The sequence below is a fragment of the Salvelinus alpinus genome, chromosome 20, assembly GCF_045679555.1.
Source record: "Salvelinus alpinus chromosome 20, SLU_Salpinus.1, whole genome shotgun sequence".
Classification (NCBI taxonomy): domain Eukaryota; kingdom Metazoa; phylum Chordata; class Actinopteri; order Salmoniformes; family Salmonidae; genus Salvelinus; species Salvelinus alpinus.
Genome location: NC_092105.1, coordinates 14,439,410 through 14,457,801, shown reverse-complemented (window position 1 = coordinate 14,457,801; position 18,392 = coordinate 14,439,410). Strand labels below are relative to the sequence as shown.

The 18,392-nt window shown below is 44.0% G+C and overlaps 1 protein-coding gene across 1 annotated transcript; it reads left to right on the top strand.

Moving 5' to 3' along the window:
* Positions 1-48: 48 nt before the first annotated feature.
* mapk7 (mitogen-activated protein kinase 7) lies at positions 49-12,891 on the top strand. The gene is made up of 7 exons (XM_071354571.1): positions 49-279; positions 2,120-2,436; positions 5,666-5,825; positions 5,996-7,533; positions 7,809-8,899; positions 11,818-11,951; positions 12,310-12,891. Exons 2-7 carry the CDS (start codon positions 2,124-2,126, stop codon positions 12,458-12,460), a joined length of 3,387 nt encoding a protein of 1,128 aa, XP_071210672.1. The 5' UTR covers positions 49-279; positions 2,120-2,123; the 3' UTR covers positions 12,461-12,891.
* Positions 12,892-18,392: the final 5,501 nt, after the last annotated feature.

Sequence of the window (18,392 nt, the reverse complement as noted above, 5' to 3'; positions counted from 1 at the left end):
GTGGCGGTGTTTGCACCTAAAACTTGGATGCGATCCGCCAACCAAATCCCAAAGAAGAAGAAGAAAACGGAAGACTACAAGGAAGTATATTTACAGTCGCGATAACAACAAATTGCCATGCAATGTAGCGTACTGCTATTATAGTTTATTTTCAGGTGAACATTAAAAACAGGATTGGCATTTGGCAGGCATATTTGATAAAGGCTTCAGCTCAACTCATGGAAGCAGTCGTTTTGTTGGCCATTGTTGTGGGGCTAGCTATCTTTTCTGAAGACGCAGGTAGGCTAATACCGATACGCCCATGCAAGAGGGTAACGTTACACTGTTCCTCATTGTCCGTGCATAAAAAAGATTACGTGGGTATCAGAGTCCTCTTGTGGCAGCTGATCTCGTGATGAGTTGATTTATTGGATTATCCCAAAATGCAATCCACTAGGCTATAATATCTCTCTGAGTTTATTGTGTGATATTTGACTAATCAGCTAATGATTCATCTATAACATAATAACGAGCTGCTTATTTTGATATGATAATGCAATTTCAAATGTTAGAGATATTGCGAATATTTCATATAACATAGGCCTTATTCTTTTTCATGAGGCAGTTTTGAATATGTGCTTTAGGCTATGCCACACCACAGGGGGCTGCTGAGAGGAGAACGGCTCATAATAATGACCGGGAACAGAGCGAATGGAATGGCATCAAACACATGGAAACCATGTGTTTGTGTTTGATATTATTCCACTCCAGCCATTACCACGAGCCCGTCCTCCCCAGTTAAGGTGCCATCAACCTCCTATGAATAGGGCTATTGATTAGGATAGTCAAGGCCTTTTCCTAGCACAGGTATTATATAGACATAGCTTAAAGAAGCATGATACTTTATTTAACCTCCAACCCATATTGCAGTTGTATGGCATTGGGATTAAAATTTTCTAACGACCACTGGCTTCCTCAATGATGAACAGTGCTTTCGGAAAGTATTCAGACCCCTTGACTTTTTCCACATTTTGTTAAGTTAAAGCCTTATTCTAAAATGGATTCAATATTTATATTTTCTCAGCAATCTAAACACAATACCCCATAATGACAAAACAAAAACAGGTTTTTAGAATTTTTTGCATATTTATTACAAATGAAAAACAGGAATACCTTATTTAAATAAGTATTCAGACCCTTTGCTATGCGACTCGAAATTGAGCTCAGGTGCATCCTGTTTCAATTGATGATCCTTGATTGGAGTCCACCTGTGGTAAATTCAATTGATTGGACATGATTTGGAAAGGCACCTAAAGACTCTCAGACCATAAGAAACATGGTCTCTGGTCTGATGAAACCAAGACATATGGAGTAAACCTGGCACCATCCCTACGGTAAAGCATGGTGATGGCAGCATCATGCTGTGGGGATGTTTTTCAGCTGCAGGGACTGGGAGACCAGTCAGGATTGAGGCAAAGATGAACCGAGCAAAGTACAGAAACCTCTTTGATGAAAACCTGCTCCTGAGGGCTCAGAACCTCAGACTGGGGCGAAGGTTCACCTTCCAACAGGACAACGACCCTAAGTACACAGCTAAGACCCCTTCCAACCTGACAGAGCTTGAGGATCTGCAGAGAAGAATGAGAGAAACTCCCCAAATATAGATGTACCAAGCTTTTAGCGTCATACCCAAGAATACTCAAGGCTGTCAGAGCTGCTTCAACAAAGTACTGAGTACAGGATCTGAATACTTATGTAAATGTGATATTTATATTGTTAAAAAAATATATATATTTTTTTTAAAGTGCAAACATTTCTAAAAAACAGTTTTTGCTTTGTCATTATGGGGTATTGTGTGTAAACTGGGGGGGGGGGGGTGATTTAATCAATTTCAGAATAAGGCTGTAGTGTAACAAAGTGGAAAAAGTAAAGGGGTCTGAATACTTTCCAAAGGCACTATATCTGGACACTGATAGCCTACCTGCCGGAGGAATGAGATTTGAATCAAATGAAATTAGCTTTGAATCAACTGCTTTCAATGTAAAGAAATGAGTTGGAGCTCAGCTGCATAGCCTAATTAAAAAATAAATGTAGCTTCTGACTGGTTAATCATGTCCCTAACGTTTCCTCTTCCCTCTAGGATCATGTCATCCAAGGAGGGGGGGGGAGGCGAAACTGCTGAATCCGGGGCTATGGCAACACAGAGTTCAATGGCTGTCAATAATGGCAGGGACAACAACCAGAAGAACCATCATGATGAAGTAGGGAGGTTGCACGCGGAACCAAGCAACGAAACAGGCAGTACAGCAGACACCAGCACAGCAGCCAAGAACTTGGCTTTGCTCAAAGCCCACTCCCTGGATGTGAATTTTGAGGTTGGCGAGGAGTATGACGTCATAGAGACCATCGGCACAGGGGCCTATGGCGTCGTGTCCTCCGCCAGGAGGCGGGACAATGGTGAGAGGCTGCTTTGAAGTTTTGGGTTGTGACTGAAAACAATACTAGTTGTCATACTTGCTTGCTCCATCCTTGTTATATCAAATCCTCGCAAACTGGTTGTAGGAGCAGGTCCAATGGAGGGAGGACCTTGGATCCTCTCCTCCCATTGGCTTCTGGGTGCTTGGGCTTAGGGGCCTGGGCCCTCCACTTTTCTTATAGGCCTACCTTAAAATATTGCCAGCCCAATTTAAAAAATAAATGTTTCTTGATTGAAATTATCCATCCAAAATAATCAATTAAGGGAACATTTCAAAATGTTTGTACTTCATAACCTCCAGCACCACACCAACATATGTGAAAACAGCATGTTTCTAGTAGGGCTGGGAATTGCCAAAAAGCTCATGATACGATATTACCATGATACTTATGGATATTATCACTATGCATTTGCATTTGTGTTGTGATTCGATACTGTGATTTTATTGCGATTCGATGTTCCAAACGTAACATACTGCTCACCATATGTCTGCTGCAGAGGAACAAGAGAGAGCCATAAGATGAGTTTTGATCGGTCATGGAAATAAAATTGATGAATACAAATTGGCTCCCTCTTAAAAATAAGTAGAACAAGCTGTGAAGGAAAAAATAGTGTCGTTTTGGTGCAGGTACAGCAAACTAGCTAAAAAATAATATTGCGACATTGTCAAAACGATACGATATATGTAACTGTATCGATTCTCCATACCAATAATGGCTCCCGAGTGGCGCAGCGGTCTAAGACACTGCATCTCAGTGCTTGAGGCGTCACTACAGACAACCTGGTTCGATTCCAGGCTGTATCACAACCGGCCGTGATTGGGAGTCCCACAGGGTAGCGCATAATTGGTCCAGCGTCGCCCTGGTTTGGACGGTGTAGGCCGTCATTGTAAATAAGAATTTGTTCTTAATAGACTTGCCTTGTTAAATAAAGGTAAAAAATATATATATATATATCAAGTGTTTGTGGATGATGTCATCTGAAACACTTATCTTCCACTATCATTTTTACTATAAAACATAGAAACGTGCCATTTTCACATATGTTGAAGTGGTGCTGGAGATGAAGTTTAAAAATGTAAATGTCCCTTTAAGGGCCTGTGTACGATAATTCTAAAAATTAATTATAAATCGATGGCAAACATAGTTGAGTGTTTAATGTTATACACCTGTCAATCAACTAACTGATCACTGCATTTAACACATTCTACTGCTCGCTGTATAATGTGTTTACAGACCATTCAGTGCCTTCATGGTGAGTTTATTGTCATAGTGGCAAATGCAAATAATACTAAAATGTACATGTAATGAAGCATACTATAGCATACTATGTATTTAAATGTGCCGGCTAAACAGTGTTGTTGTAACATCAGCATGTCAAAGTTAATCATTGCATGCCAAGTGATTTTCATTTTTCAAATGGTTGTGAACTCATTTGGATCTTATTGTTCACTGTGCTTATCCCTCTGCCTGTCCTGTGCGTTTGCAATGCGTTCGTGCAACAATGTATCAATTCAACATCACCAGCCAATGTGATCACACCATCGCCCGCTCTCTCTCCTCCCAAACTTTCCCCAGCAATTTATTTCATACATTGTCTTTGCATTATCCTACAGGGGATGTGTTTATTTAAGATATTTTGCAAAATCTTTATAAAATAGTATGTAGGCCTACTCCAGCGAATTGTCCTGTCATGAAAAAAAAGTTATCAGATGACAGGTGTAGCCTGCTGTCCTCTCCCCACAGCGCGCTGGGGACTGATTATGTTTTTAATTAAGGACAAAAAAATTACCATTCCTACATCACAATGCAATGAATAATTGTGTTATTATTTACAAGGGAGTACAGAACTTTGGTTGAGGCTTGAACCTAAACAGATGGTGAAAAGGCATTTGAATATCCACTCAAAAAGCCCAGTGTTTTCGAATGAATGTTTCCTTCTAAAATAACTGCATCTAGCCTTTGTTTGATTTGGCAACCATTTGGGGCAGTTAATGGTCTACTCTCGACAGTTTACAAAGTCCATAAAGGCACATTCAGGACAGTCATAGGTTATATTTTGTCAGGATGTATCATCATTAACAGATGCCATATGGGCTTCTCTAGCCAATCAGACTCAAACATCCAGCGGCATAGCTAGTTGATGGTTAATTGACAATACCGTAAAACAATTCAACCAACCTTAACTTGCCGATTTACTTCCTTGATTTGGAAGGCACCTGTGTCTTATAAACGCCTGTTTCAAGTTGCAGGTGGAACCCCAAAAAACAGAATATTCAGAAAAATATTAAATCCGCTTTTTGCACTAAATTCCCTTTCCATTTTAGCTGCTAGACATCTCGCATTTCCCAACATCTTTGCTGGAACTAGTCATTTTTAAGCGACATGGCCGCGGCCAATAGAAGTAGAGGAAAGAGCGCCACACAGTGTGACCCAAACAACACTTCCGAGAGGCCATTTCTCCCTAGATACAAAAAGTGGACTTAATATATTTCTGAATATTTCCTGGTTATCAGAGTTCCACCTGCAACCGGAAACAGGTGTTTATAAGACACTGATTGGTAACCAGTTTATAATAGCAATAAGGCACCTCAGGTTTGTGGTACATGGCCAATATAATAGGGATAATCAACTCGGGGCTCTATGCGTTGTCTGGAAAATAATGCAGCTCCGTGGAAGGTTAGTTCCGCTCCGCTAGCACGTCATGGAACACATTTCCCACGTCGTTCATTATTTTCAAGAGAACGCATAGCCCCTCGTTGATTGTCCCGTACTCACACTAGAACCCTTTTAAGGAAGATGTCCATACAGGGATCTAACTAGAGTCACGGCTTCTCCTGATTCTGAGATGCGCTGCCTGTCTTGGGTCATCATTCTCCCGAGTGTGCGCCACTATTTGATGTGCTGGGGGGGGGGGGGGGTGAGTATTTTGTCTGTAATAGAGTCATTTTGTGGGGAAAAACTAATTCTGATTGGCTGTGCCTGGCTACGCAGTGGGTGGACCTGGCTCCCAAGTGGGTGTGTTTATGCCCTCCCAGGCCCCCCCATGGCTGTGCCCTTGTCCAGTCATGTGAAATCCATAGATTAGGGCCTAATGAATTAATTTAAATTGACTGATTTCCTTCTCAGTAACAAAATCTTTGAAATTGTTGCATGTTGCGTTTTATTTTTGTTCAGTATATATTTTTTTATCTGGGTAACTTATCTACAGGTCAACAAGTGGCAATTAAGAAGATTCCCAATGCTTTTGAGGTCGTGCAAAACGCTAAGCGTACATTACGAGAGCTGAAGATTCTCAAGCATTTCAAACATGACAACATTATCGCCATCAAAGACATCCTCCAGCCTAGCCTCCCTCACTTCAAGTCTGTGTAAGTGACTCTTATTCTTCATTAGATATCTGGATGCTCCTTATTTGAAAGTACTTTTTTGTTGTTGTAGAGTTGAGGAAAAAAAAACATAACTTACAAATGACTCGATACAACAAAGCGTTAATTTCTCCATCTTTTCTGTTTTGTCCTCGTCTCTCCTCCTTTTCCAGATATGTGGTTCTGGACCTGATGGAGAGTGATCTCCACCAGATCATCCACTCCCGGCAGCCGCTGACTCCAGAGCACACACGCTACTTCCTGTACCAGCTCCTCCGCGGTCTCAAGTACGTGCACTCGGCCAATGTCATCCACCGCGACCTCAAGCCCTCCAACCTGCTGGTCAACGAGAACTGCGAGCTGAAGATCGGTGACTTTGGCATGGCCCGGGGCCTTAGCTCACACCCCGAGGAGTCCCACTCCTTCATGACCGAGTACGTGGCCACACGCTGGTACCGCGCCCCTGAACTAATGCTCTCGCTGCACCACTACAGCCTGGCCATCGACCTGTGGTCCGTGGGCTGCATCTTTGCCGAGATGCTGGGCCGCAAGCAGCTGTTTCCCGGGAAGCACTATGTCCACCAGCTGCAGCTTATCCTGTCTGTGTTGGGCACACCGCCAGAGGGTGTGATCGGGGCCATCGGGGCCGATCGGGTGCGCTCCTACGTGCGGAGCCTGCCGTCGCACGCACCTGTGCCCTTGACCAAGTTGTACCCGCAGGCCGAGCCTGCTGCCCTGGACCTGCTGGCCACCATGCTGCGCTTCGATCCTCGCGAGCGGATTGATGTGAGCCAGGCACTGGAGCACCCCTACCTGTCCAAGTACCACGACCAGGACGATGAGCCCATCTGCGTGCCCGCCTTCGACTTTGAGTTCGACAAGGCGCCCATGAGCCGGGAGCAGATCAAAGAGGCCATCCTGGTGGAGATCCAGGACTTCCACCGGCGGAAGCAGAACAACCGGCAGAGGATCCAGTTCAGGCCCTTACAGAGGCAGGGTGGTGGTGACCAACGGTCTGCTCAAACCTCTACCGTCAACCTGACCAATAACTCATTGGCTTCCATGTCACGACCGACACCGATGCAGCCGCAACCAGTGTCAAAGAGTCAAGCCAATCAGCATCATATAACAAAGGGAGGGAACCAAACTTTCGCCAATCAGTTGCCGTCCTTTAGTAAACAGGCCCCACCCCTTTTAGAGGTGACCCCATCCCAATGTCTGACCCACACGTTGCCTCCCCTGACCCAGACAGAGAGTTGCCAGGACGTGGATATGCCCAGCGCCAACTCGGACAGCGGGCAGCCTGAGATCATAGACCTGATCACGCCAGTCTCTTCCCAGGGCACCTCACCGTCTGAAGCTCTGAGGGAAAGCTCGAAGGTGGAGGAGCTAGTACCCACCAGCCAGGGGGGACCTCTGACCCAAGTCACCCAGAGTCAGCCAATGTCTCAGGGCCAGGCTGCGTCTTCCGTGTCCTCCACTTTAGCGCACGACACCATGGCCCCTCTGCCCAACTCTGTGCCTTCTCTCATGCTCTCCCAGGCCCAAGCTCAGTCGCTTTCGCAGTCCCTCACTCAGTCCTTGTCCAAGGGGCCGAGGGGAACAGCGGGGGCAGGGGAAGGGACCAGGAAAGATGGAGCCATTTCGGAGGACACCAAAGCAGCGCTCAAGGAGGCCTTGCGGAAGTCGGCTCTCAGAAACAAAGCCAGAGGTAAATTGTACATGTCTACACTTTCAAGTCTCCTCCTCTTAAAAAGGGCTGACGAGCTTGTGTCTTACTGTGTTACTTTTAAAGGACTAGTTCAGTATGGGCATTTTAAACATGGAAACTGGTGAACATTGACTTTTATATTGTGTTTTGGTTAGAAACCACAGCAGTCTCTCCTTGTCCATTGATTATTTTCAATGTAAGAAAACAAATATATATATATATATATATTGTCTGCACTACCCTTTAACAATAATATTTCTGTGTTCTCTCTTCAGATGGAGGTCCTACAGCGCTGAGCATGGATACAGGTGGAGCAGGTCTGATATGCTCACTAACTTCCTCCCTCTCTCTTCCGGAGCTACGGAGGCCCGTCACAGCCCAGGAGCGCCAAAGAGAAAGGGAGGAGAAGAGGAGGAGGAGGCAGGAGCGAGCTAAGGAGCGGGAGAGGAAGATGAAAGAGAAGGAGAGAAGAGAAGGGGACTCATTGGGTGGGGTTCTCCTGAGCGACAACGACAAGAGCTTATTGGAACGCTGGAAGAGGATGATGGACAGCCGTGCAGACAAATCACAGACCCCCGATGTCGACGCAGCCAAAACTAAGGGCTGCAAAGTAAGTTCCCACCTCAGCGGGAAGTCGAGCGAAAAGACCCAGGCGGCAATGGCTGTAAACCACACCAAATCGGATAAGGATGCAGGGGAGATTCAGACTCACAAACAGACGGTACCCCAAATAGAGCCCAATCTGTCAGGCATGTTCCAGCCACTAAATACCCAGGGCTCACTGCCTTTCTCTCTGGGCCAGACAAAGGGAGAGGAGATGGGGCGTGTGGCTGTGAGTGGAGGGATGGACATGGTGGATGGAGCCTCCTGTGGCTTAGCTAAAAACAACACGCTAAAACCAACGCAGGGTGAGTACGAAGGGCCAAGGATCTTCAACTGTCTGGGGAATTGGGCCGGGCAGCAGGTAGGGGCCGGGACTTCCCAGCAACAGCAGCTACCCCTTAACAGATCACCCCAAGCCTGCCAGACAAGCTTCCCTCAGCCTCAGCCGCACCCCGTGGGGACTTTCTTGACGAAAGCCCCAGCACTACCATCGAGCGAAACCAATGGCAACATGAGAACAGGGGGTGGTCAGAACAACATCAACTCTCACCCTAACTCAGTCACTAGTGGTGCCGGGCCCATGGAGAAGCTGTGCTCGGCTCTGAGAGAGAAGCCCGGGTCCCACATGCAGAGCCCTCTCTGCGGGGCCTTAGGGGCCCTGTCCCTTCCTCAGCCCAGCTTAGGGTTCACAGACACCGGACAGCCGGGGCACGCTGTGGCCCCTGACATCCACACGGTCACACTGCAGCTCTCAAAGTCACAGGTGGGTCTGAGTGGAGGGTCTCTGACCTTTCTTCCTAATCTCACCCTCTCCTAGAACCCCCTCCCCCTGTTCTATATTTTCTTAGCAGTATTGTAGTTGTGTATTTTTCATATTTTTATTCTAGTCAGAATATTGGCCATATTTTGTCTGGTAATCCAAAATTTGATTGGGGGGGGCTTATAAAAGTAGATTAACTAAACCACTAACTTAGAAAAGCTAGAGGACGGACTTGGGACAAAATAGTGATAGCAAAATACTGACAGTCAACTGGGTGGGACTTGGCATGGGTTAAAGGTATTAATAATACAAATAATATACCTTTTTAATGCCTTATGAGTTAAATTGTCAAACCCTATCAAAACCCCAAATTATAACTGTTTTTACCTCACTTTGTAAACAAAACAAATTGTAAACGCTGTATAGCTAGAACACAGAGAAAAAAAAAGGTTCATTTTGATGTCATGGACCGTGAGTCCTTGCATCCATAGTGTCTATGGAGAAGAACAACATAGCTCTCCATGACGCTGCCACAGAAGTGATCAATGGCAAAGATAGGAGGTACTACCCTCTAGCTTTTCTAACTCTATGGTGTATTTTATCTGTATTTATTAAGGATCCCCATTATCAGCTATTCTTCCTGGGGTCCAACAACATTAAGACAGTTAAATACAGTTGAAAATATTACATGACATTACATTTCATAACACTTTACCCAATGCATGTATTGTTTTCGCTCAGGCCACTACTCCTCTATCACATATTTAAAATATAATATCCATGTGTATGTGTGTGCAGAGTGTGTGTCTTATGTGTGCCTGTGTCTCTTCACAGTCCCTACTGTTCCATAAGGTATTGTTATGTTTTTAAAATCTGACTCTACTGCTTGCATCAGTTACCTGATGTGGAATAGAGTTCCATGTAGCCATGGCTCTATGTACAGTAGTACTGTGCCTCCCATAGTCAGCTCTTGACATGGGGATTGTGAAGAGACCTTTAGTGGCATGTCTTTTGTGGTGACCATGGGTGTCTGAGCTGTGTGCTGGTAGTTTAAACAGACAACTCGGTGCATTCAGCCTGTCAACACTTCTTACAAAAAGTGATGAAATTAATCTCTCCTCCACTTTGAGCCACAAAAGATTTCCATGTTGTTAGCTCTGTGTACATTTAAGGGGCCAGCCATGCTGCCCTGTTCTGAGCCAATTGCAATTTTCCGAGGTACCTCTTTGTGGCACATTACCACACAACTGAACAGTAGTCCAGGTGTGACCAAACTATCCTGTAGGACCTGCCTTGTTGATAGTGTTGTTAAAAAGGCAGAGCAGCACTTTATTATGGACAGACTTCTTAGCTACTCTTGTATCAACATGTTTTGATCATGACAGTTTACAATCCAGGGTTACTCCAAGCAGTTTAGTCACCTCAACTTGCTCAATTTCCACATTATTTATTACAAGATTTGGTTGCGGTTTAGGGTTTAGTGAATGATTTGTCCCAAATACAATGCTTTTAGTTTTAGAAATATTTAGGACTACCTATTCCTTGCCACCCACGCTGAAACTAGCTGCAGCTCTTTAAGTGTTGCAGTGATTTCACTCGCTGTAGTAGCTGATGTGTATAGTGTTGAGTCATCCGCATACATAGACACACTGGCTTTACTCAAAGCCAGTGGCATGTCATTAGTAAAGATTGAAAAAAGTAAGGGGCCTAGACAGCTGCCCTGGGAAATTCCTGATTCTACCTGGATTTTGTTGGAGAGGCTTCCATTAAAGAACACCCTCTGTGTTCTATTAGACAAGTAACTCTTTATCCACATTATAGCAGGGGGTGTAAAGCCATAAAACAAGTTTTTCCATCAGCAGACTATGATGGATAATGTCAAAAGCTGCACTGAAGTCTAACAAAACAGCTCCCACAATCTTTTTATCATACATTGCTCTGAGCCAATTGTCAGTCATTTGCGTAAGTGCCGTGCTTGTTGAATGTCCTTCCCAATAAGTGTGCTGAAAGTCTTGTCAATTTGTTTACAGTAAAATAGCATTGTATCTGGTCAAAACACATTTTTACAAAGGTTTACTAAAGGTTGGTAACAGGCTGATTGGTCAGCTATTTGAGCCAGTAAAGGGGGCTTTACTATTCTTGGGTAGCAGAATTACTTTTGCTTCCCTCCAGGCCTGAGGGCACACACTTTCAAGTAGGCTTAGATTGAACATATGGCAAATAGGAGTGGCAATATTGTCAACTATTATCCTCAGTAATTTTCTATCCAAGTTGTCAGACCCTGGTGGCTTGTCATTGTTGATAGACAATTTTTTCACTTTTTCCACACTCACTTTACGGAATTCAAAATTACGACGCTTGTCCTTCATAATTTGATCAGTTATACTTGGATGTTTAGTGTCAGCGTTTGTTGCTGGCATGTCATATCTAAGTTTGCTAATCTTGCAAATGGAATAAAAAAAATAAAAAAAGTTATTGGCAATATCGGTGAGCCATCTGATTCACTGAATGATGGAGCCTTTGCCTTTTTGTCAAATTTCATTTAAGGTGCTCCAAAGATTTTTTACTATCATTCTTTGTAATTTTTTTGTTTCATAGTGTAGTTTCTTCTTTTTATTCAGTTTAGTCACATGATTTCTCAATTTACAGTACGTTTGCCAATCGGTTGTGCAGCCAGATTTATTTGCCATTCCTTTTGCCTCATCCCTTTCAACCATACAAGTTTTCAATTCCTCATCAATACACAGGGATTTAAGTTTTTACAGTGCATGCTTATTAGTAACTGGAATAAGCAATTTCATAAGTGTCAAGTGTAGCATCTGGTTGCTCCTCATTACACACCACAGATCAACAAATATTCTTTACATCAACAACATAGATGTTGGTGATGCCAGGTTTTAACTTCTCGTTGCCACTCTCAGGTGGAAGATGTGCTGCCTCCGGTGTTCTCTGTCACGCCTAAGGGCAGTGGGGCAGGGTACGGAGTGGGCTTTGACCTGGATGACCTCTTCAACCAGTCTCTCACTGACCTCCAGCACGCAGACCTCAGAGACAGGTGAGTCAAGCTTTACACCTACACCATCATTCCTGGAACAGTGCTGCGAAAGACTGTGAAAATAAATGATCAGCCAGCATAGTACAGTTTCGGGTCGGCACTATAGTGTAAAAGGGTATAGATCTTACTGTGTATTTACAGGTACAAGTCTAACACATTTGTGTATCAGTGCGCTATGAAAACATAATTAATTTGCTTATGTTAAACACAGTTTAAACAAGTATACCCCAGAAACTACTGTAGATGCAAATGTTATACCATACATACATTTGTAGTTGGCGTACTGTCAGTCAAAAACATAATTAGCACCAGCAGGGGAACGTTTATCAAACCCTCACTCTCTTTTCTCCTCCATCAGTTACAATGACTCAGGCCCCCTCTCAGCCTCCCTGCTCTCTGATTGGCTGGAGGTGCACCGCATGACTCCGGCTGACCTGGAATCGCTACAGCAGGAACTACAGCTAGGATCTCCCATGATCCTCTCTGACTCCATCCCCTCTGACACCTGACTCCCTCCTTCTGGAATAACAACCAAGACACTGGAGGTAGAAATAGCCCCTTACCAGACATCAGGTTGCATTGTCTGCATCCAAGTGCATTCCCCACACAGTGCACTACTGGGAGTAGGTAAATTGCCCCTAAATACTACACAAATAGCCTAGTCCCAGATATGGGACTGCTATACAGGGTATTTCATCCCCTAATGGTACCTTTAGTCCCTATGTAGTGCACTACATTTGACCGGGCCCATAGGGCTCTGGTTAACACTAGACCCTTGTGTCCCTACATTTAGAAGTTTCCTAGAAAGGAGGAGTCTGAGCCCTGGGTTATACGCTTTGTAATAGACACTCTAAGGATCATCTATTTATTTGTTTTTCTAGCATTTCCTCATGCAGTGTTCATGGTTCTTTTAATAAAGATCATTGGGTCATAACTTGTATGAATTGCTGCTGTTTTACAATGGGCCCTGAAGGAGAGAAGGTGGTTTGTTAACATAATTGTAGCCTATGCAGGTTATTACACCAGCAGGGGGGGAAATACATTGATGAAATCGCAATTAATACAATCGCAATGACTGGGTCATGTTCATTAGGGGACGCAACGGAAAAGACTTTGCAAAGATTATAACTTTTTTTTTTTGCATTTGTTATAAATCCAGGGAATCCTACCGTTTCAGTCCGCTTTCTTCCATTTGGTCTCTAATGAATACAACCCTGATCAGGAATGATTTATTAGGAACAGGCCAAAACTCATCGTCACTATTAAAGCAACCCTGTTGATTCCTCTCCGCTACCATTCGCTGTCAAAAAGTTGTCATTTTGTGTAATTGGAGAGTTGAGGGACTTGTAAATTTGAGAGTTGACAATCGTTCACCACAGTGAATGGGTGTGAACGCATGAACAGAAAATGGAGATTAGCGTTTGGCAGGTAATCATGTTTCAACAAGTTCAGTGCAATGTTAATCTGTTGATCATTATACATTTACACATTTATAAAACATAGGTTGCCACTCAAAAGAAGAAAATGAAAAACAAAGAAATACATAGTTTCAGTAATAATAAATTCCGTATAAGCAGGATAAGAAAAAGTGGGCCTCCGCCCCCAAAGACAACGCAATATCTATTGCACTCCACACTGCCCTCATCCACCTAGATAAGAGGAATACCTATGTGAGAGTACTGTTCATTGATTACAGCTCAGCGTTCAACACCATTGTGCACTCCCTCTAAAACTGGATCTTGGACTTCCTGACAGGCCGACCTCAGGTGGTGTAGGTAGGCAACATCACCTCCGCCATGCTGACCCTCAACACTGGGGCCCCACAGGGGTGTGTGCGATTTGACCCCTCCTGTACTCCCTGTTCACCCACGCACAACACCAAGTTTGGCGGTGACACGACGGTGGTAGGCCTGATTACCAGCGACGATGAGACGGCCTACAGGGAGGTGGTCTGTCACTGGACAAAGTGGGTTCGGAACAACAAGCTCTCAATGTCAGTAAGACCAAGGAGCTGATCGTGGACTACAGGAAACGGGGCGGCAAGCACGCCCCCATCCAGATCAACGGGGCAGCAGTGGAGCGGGTCGAAAGCTTGAAGTGTCCAAATCACCAAACTTAAAATGGCCCACATGCACAGTCGTGAAGAAGGTGAAGACAGCGCCTCTTCCCCCTCTCGAGGTTGAAAAGGTTTGGCACGGGCCATCAAAAAGTTCTCCGGCTGTACCATTGAGAACAACTTGACTGGCTGCATCCCTGCCTGTAATGGCAATAGCACCGCCCTCGATCACATGGCGCTACAGAGAGTGGAGCGGACAGCCCAGTACATTACTGGGGCCGAGCTCCCTGCCATCCAGGACCTCTATATCAGGCGGTGTGAAAGAAAGGCCCGGTTAAATTGTTAAAGACTCCAACCACCCAAGCTATTATTCTATTCCCTCTGCTTCCGCATGGCAAGCGGTACCAGTGTATCAAGTCTGACATAAACAGGCTCCTGAACAGCTTCTATCCCCATGGCATAAGAATAGCTAACATAATGGCTACACGGACTGAGTTGACCTTTGGATTTGGTTCTTATTTTTGTTTATTCCCTAAACACTACATACACTGATACTGCAGTACACTCACTCCATACTTTGCTCACACACATAATATGCACATACAGTTGAAGTCGGAAGTTGACTAGTTAAATAAAGGTTACAGTTTAAGTCGAAGTTTACATACACTTAGGTTGGAGTCATTAAAACTCATTTTTCAACCACTCCACAAATGTCTTGTTAACTATAGTTTTGACCAGTCGGTTAGGACATCTACTTTGTGCATGACACAAGTAACTTTTCCAACAATTCTTTACAGATTATTTCACTTGTAATTCACTGTATCACAATTCCAGTGGCTCAGAAGTTTACATTCACTAAGTTGCCTGTGCCTTTAAACGGCTTGAAAAATTCCAGAAAATTATGTTATGTTTTTAAAGTGTTTTTAGTGTTTTTTAGTTCTATTTTTGTTTCATCAGACCAGGGGATATTTCTCCAAAAAGTATGATCTTTGTCCCCATGTGCAGTTGCAAAATCATAGTCTGGCTTTTTTATGGCGGTTTTGGAGCAGTGGCTTCTTCCTTGCTGAGCGGCCTTTCAGGTTATGTCGATATAGGACTTGTTTTACTATGGATTTAGATACTTTTGTACCTGTTTCCTCCAGCATCTTCACAAGATCCTTTTGCTGCTGTTCTGGGATTGATTTGCACTTTCGCACCAAAGTACGTTCATCTCTAGGAGACAGGAAACGTCTCCTTCCTGAGCCGTATGACGGCTGCGTGGTCCCATGGTGTTTATACTTGCGTACTATTGTTTGTACAGGTGAACGTCGTACATTCAGGCGTTTGGAAATTGCTCCCAAGGATGAACCAGACTTGTGGAGGTCTACCATTTTTTTCTGAGGTCTTGGCTGATTTCTTTTGATTTTCCCATGATGTCAAGCAAAGAGGCACTGCGTTTGAAGGTAGGCCTTGAAATACATCCACAGGTACACCTCCAATTGACTCAAATGATGTCAATTAGCCTATCAGAAGCTTCTAAAGCCATGACATAATTTTCTGGAATTTTCCAAGCTGTTTAAAGGCACAGTCAACTTAGTGTATGTAAATGTCTGACCCACTAGAATAGTGATACAGTGAATTATAAGGGAAATAATCTGCCTGTTAACAATTTTGGGGAAAATAACTTGTGTCATGCACAAAGTAGATGTCCTAACCGACTTGCCAAAATGATAGTTTGTTAACAAGAAATTTGCGGAGTGGTTGAAACACTTAGGTTGGAGTTATTAAAACTCGTTTATGTAAACTTAAACTTCGACATCAACTGTACCTTCAGAAGTCACATAATTTAAGTCCACCTGTGTGCAATCTAATTAAGTGTCACATGATCTCGGTATATATAAACCTGTTCTGAAAGGCCCCAGAGTCTGCAACACCACTAAGCAAGGGGCACCACCAAGCAAGTGGCAATATGAGGACCAAGGAGCTCTCCAAACAGGTCAGGGATAAAGTTGTGGAGAAGTACAGATCAGGGTTGGGTAATGAAAAATATCAGAAACTTTGAACATACCACGAAGCACCATTAAATCCGTTATTAAAGAATTGAAAGAATATGGCACCACAACAAACCTGCCAAGAGAGGGCACCACCAAAACTCACTGACCAGGCAAGGAGGGCATTAATCAGAGAGGCAACAAAGACCAAAAATAACCCTGAAGGAGCTGCAAAGCTCCACAGCCGAGATTGGAGTATGTGTCCATAGGACCACTTTAAGCCGTACACTCCACAGAGCTGGGCTTTACGGAAGAGTGGCCAGAAAAAAGCCATTGCTTAAAGAAAAAAATAAGCAAACACGTTTAGTGTTCACCAAAAGGCACGTGGGAGACTCCCCAAACATATGGAAGAAAGTAATCTGGTCAGATGAGACTAAAATGTAGCTTTTTGGCCATCAAGGAAAACACTATGTCTGGCGCAATCCCAACACCTCTCATCACCCCGAGAACACCATCCCCACAGTGAAGCATGGTGGTGGCAGCATCATGCTGTGGGAATGTTTTTTATCGGCAGGGACTGAGAAACTGGTCAGAATTGAATGAATAATGGATAGCGCTAAATACAGGGAAATTCTTGAGGGAAACCTGTTTCAGTCTTCCAGAGATTTGAGACTGGGACGGAGGTTCCTTCCAGCAGAACAATGACCCTAAGCATACTGCTAAGGCAACACTCGAGTGGTTAAAGGGGAAACATTTAAATGTCTTGGAATGGCCTAGTCAAAGACCAGACCTCAATCCAATTGAGAATCTGTGGTATGACTTAAATATTGCTGTACACCAGCGGAACCCATCCAACTTGAAGCAGCTGGAGCAGTTATGCCTTGAATAATGGGCAAAAATCCCATTGGCTTGATGTGCCAAGCTTATAGAGACATACCCCAAGAGACTTGCAGCTGTAATTGCTGCAAAAGGTGGCTCTACAAAGTATTGACTTTGGGGGGGGGGGGGGGGTGAATAGTTAGAATATAGAATAGGCCTACAAGCCCTCAGTCCAGCCTATTGCGGACAGTCTGAGCACTGATGGAGGGATTGTTCATTCCTGGTATAACTCTGGCAGTTGTTGTTGCCATCCTGTACCTGTCCTGCAGGTGTGATGTTCGGATGTACCGATCCTGTGCAGGTGTTGTTACACGTGGTCTGCCACTGCGAGAACGATCAGCTGTCCGTCCTGTCTCCCTGTAGCGATGTCTTAGGCGTCTCACAGTACGATCATTGCAATTTATTGCCCTGGCCACATCTGCAGTCCCCATGCCTCCTTGCAGCATGCCTAAGGCACGTTCACACAGATGAGCAGGGACCCTGGGCATCTTTCTTTTGGTGTTTTTCAGAGTCAGTAGAAAGGTCTCTTTAGCATCCTAAGTTTTCATAACTGTGACCTTAATTGCCTACCGTCTGTAAGCTGTTAGTGTCTTAACGACCGTTCCACAGGTGCATGTTCATTAATTGTTTATGGTTCATTGAACAAGCATGGGAAACAGTGTTTAAACCCTTTACAATGAAGATCTGTGAAGTTATTTGGATTTTTACAAATTATCTTTGAAAGAGGGTCCTGAAAAAGGGACGTTTCTTTTTTTGCCGAGTTTAGTATGCTTACTTACTTTATCGTGCTATTTTTATATCTTGTGTTTTTGTTCTACCTTTTTTTTTAGTATTACATTGTTCTTGATTACTGCATTGTTGGGGTTAGAGCTTGCAAAAAAGGCATTTCACTGTACTTGTGCGTGTGACATTAAAAGTCTAAAATATGAAAATGTGCCTACCTGATTTAGGGGACACAGTGAACAGAGGGACAATTTCATTGTGAAGCGTTTCCTTGGTGTTACAAAAAGGTGTTCCTAGTGTATAAGATTTTATACTGAACAAAAATATGAACACAGCATGTAAAATGGTGGTCCTATATTTTATGTGCTGAAATGAAAGATCCCAGAAACTTTGTATACGCACTAAAAGCTTATTTCTCTCAAATGTGGTGCACAAATTTGTTGACATCACTGTTAGTGAGCATTTCCCTATTACCAAGATAATCCATTCAGCTGACAGGTGTGCATATCAAGAAGCTGATTAAACAGCATGATCATTATCCAGGTGCACCTTGTGCTGGGGACAACAGGCCACTATAAATGTGCAGTTGCCGCACAACACGCCATAGTTGAGGGTGTGTGTAATTGGCATGCTGACTGCAGGAATGTCCACCAGAGCTGCTGCGTGTTAATTTCTCTACCATAAGCCGCCTCCAATGTCATTTTATATAATTTGGCAGTACGTCCAGCAAGCCTCACAACTGCAGACCATGTTTAACCACATCAGCCCAGGACCTCCACAACCAGCATTTCAACCGGGGTATTGTCTGAGACT

What these genes read in the sequence shown, in the direction of transcription:
- mapk7 (XM_071354571.1), top strand. Translation starts at nt 2,124, where the DNA reads ATGTCATCCAAGGAGGGGGGGGGAGGCGAAACTGCTGAATCCGGGGCT. An exon ending in CGCCAGGAGGCGGGACAATG is followed by an intron (nt 2,437 to 5,665) that starts GTGAGAGGCTGC and finishes ACTTATCTACAG; the next exon opens with GTCAACAAGTGGCAATTAAG. An exon ending in TCTCAGAAACAAAGCCAGAG is followed by an intron (nt 7,534 to 7,808) that starts GTAAATTGTACA and finishes TTCTCTCTTCAG; the next exon opens with ATGGAGGTCCTACAGCGCTG.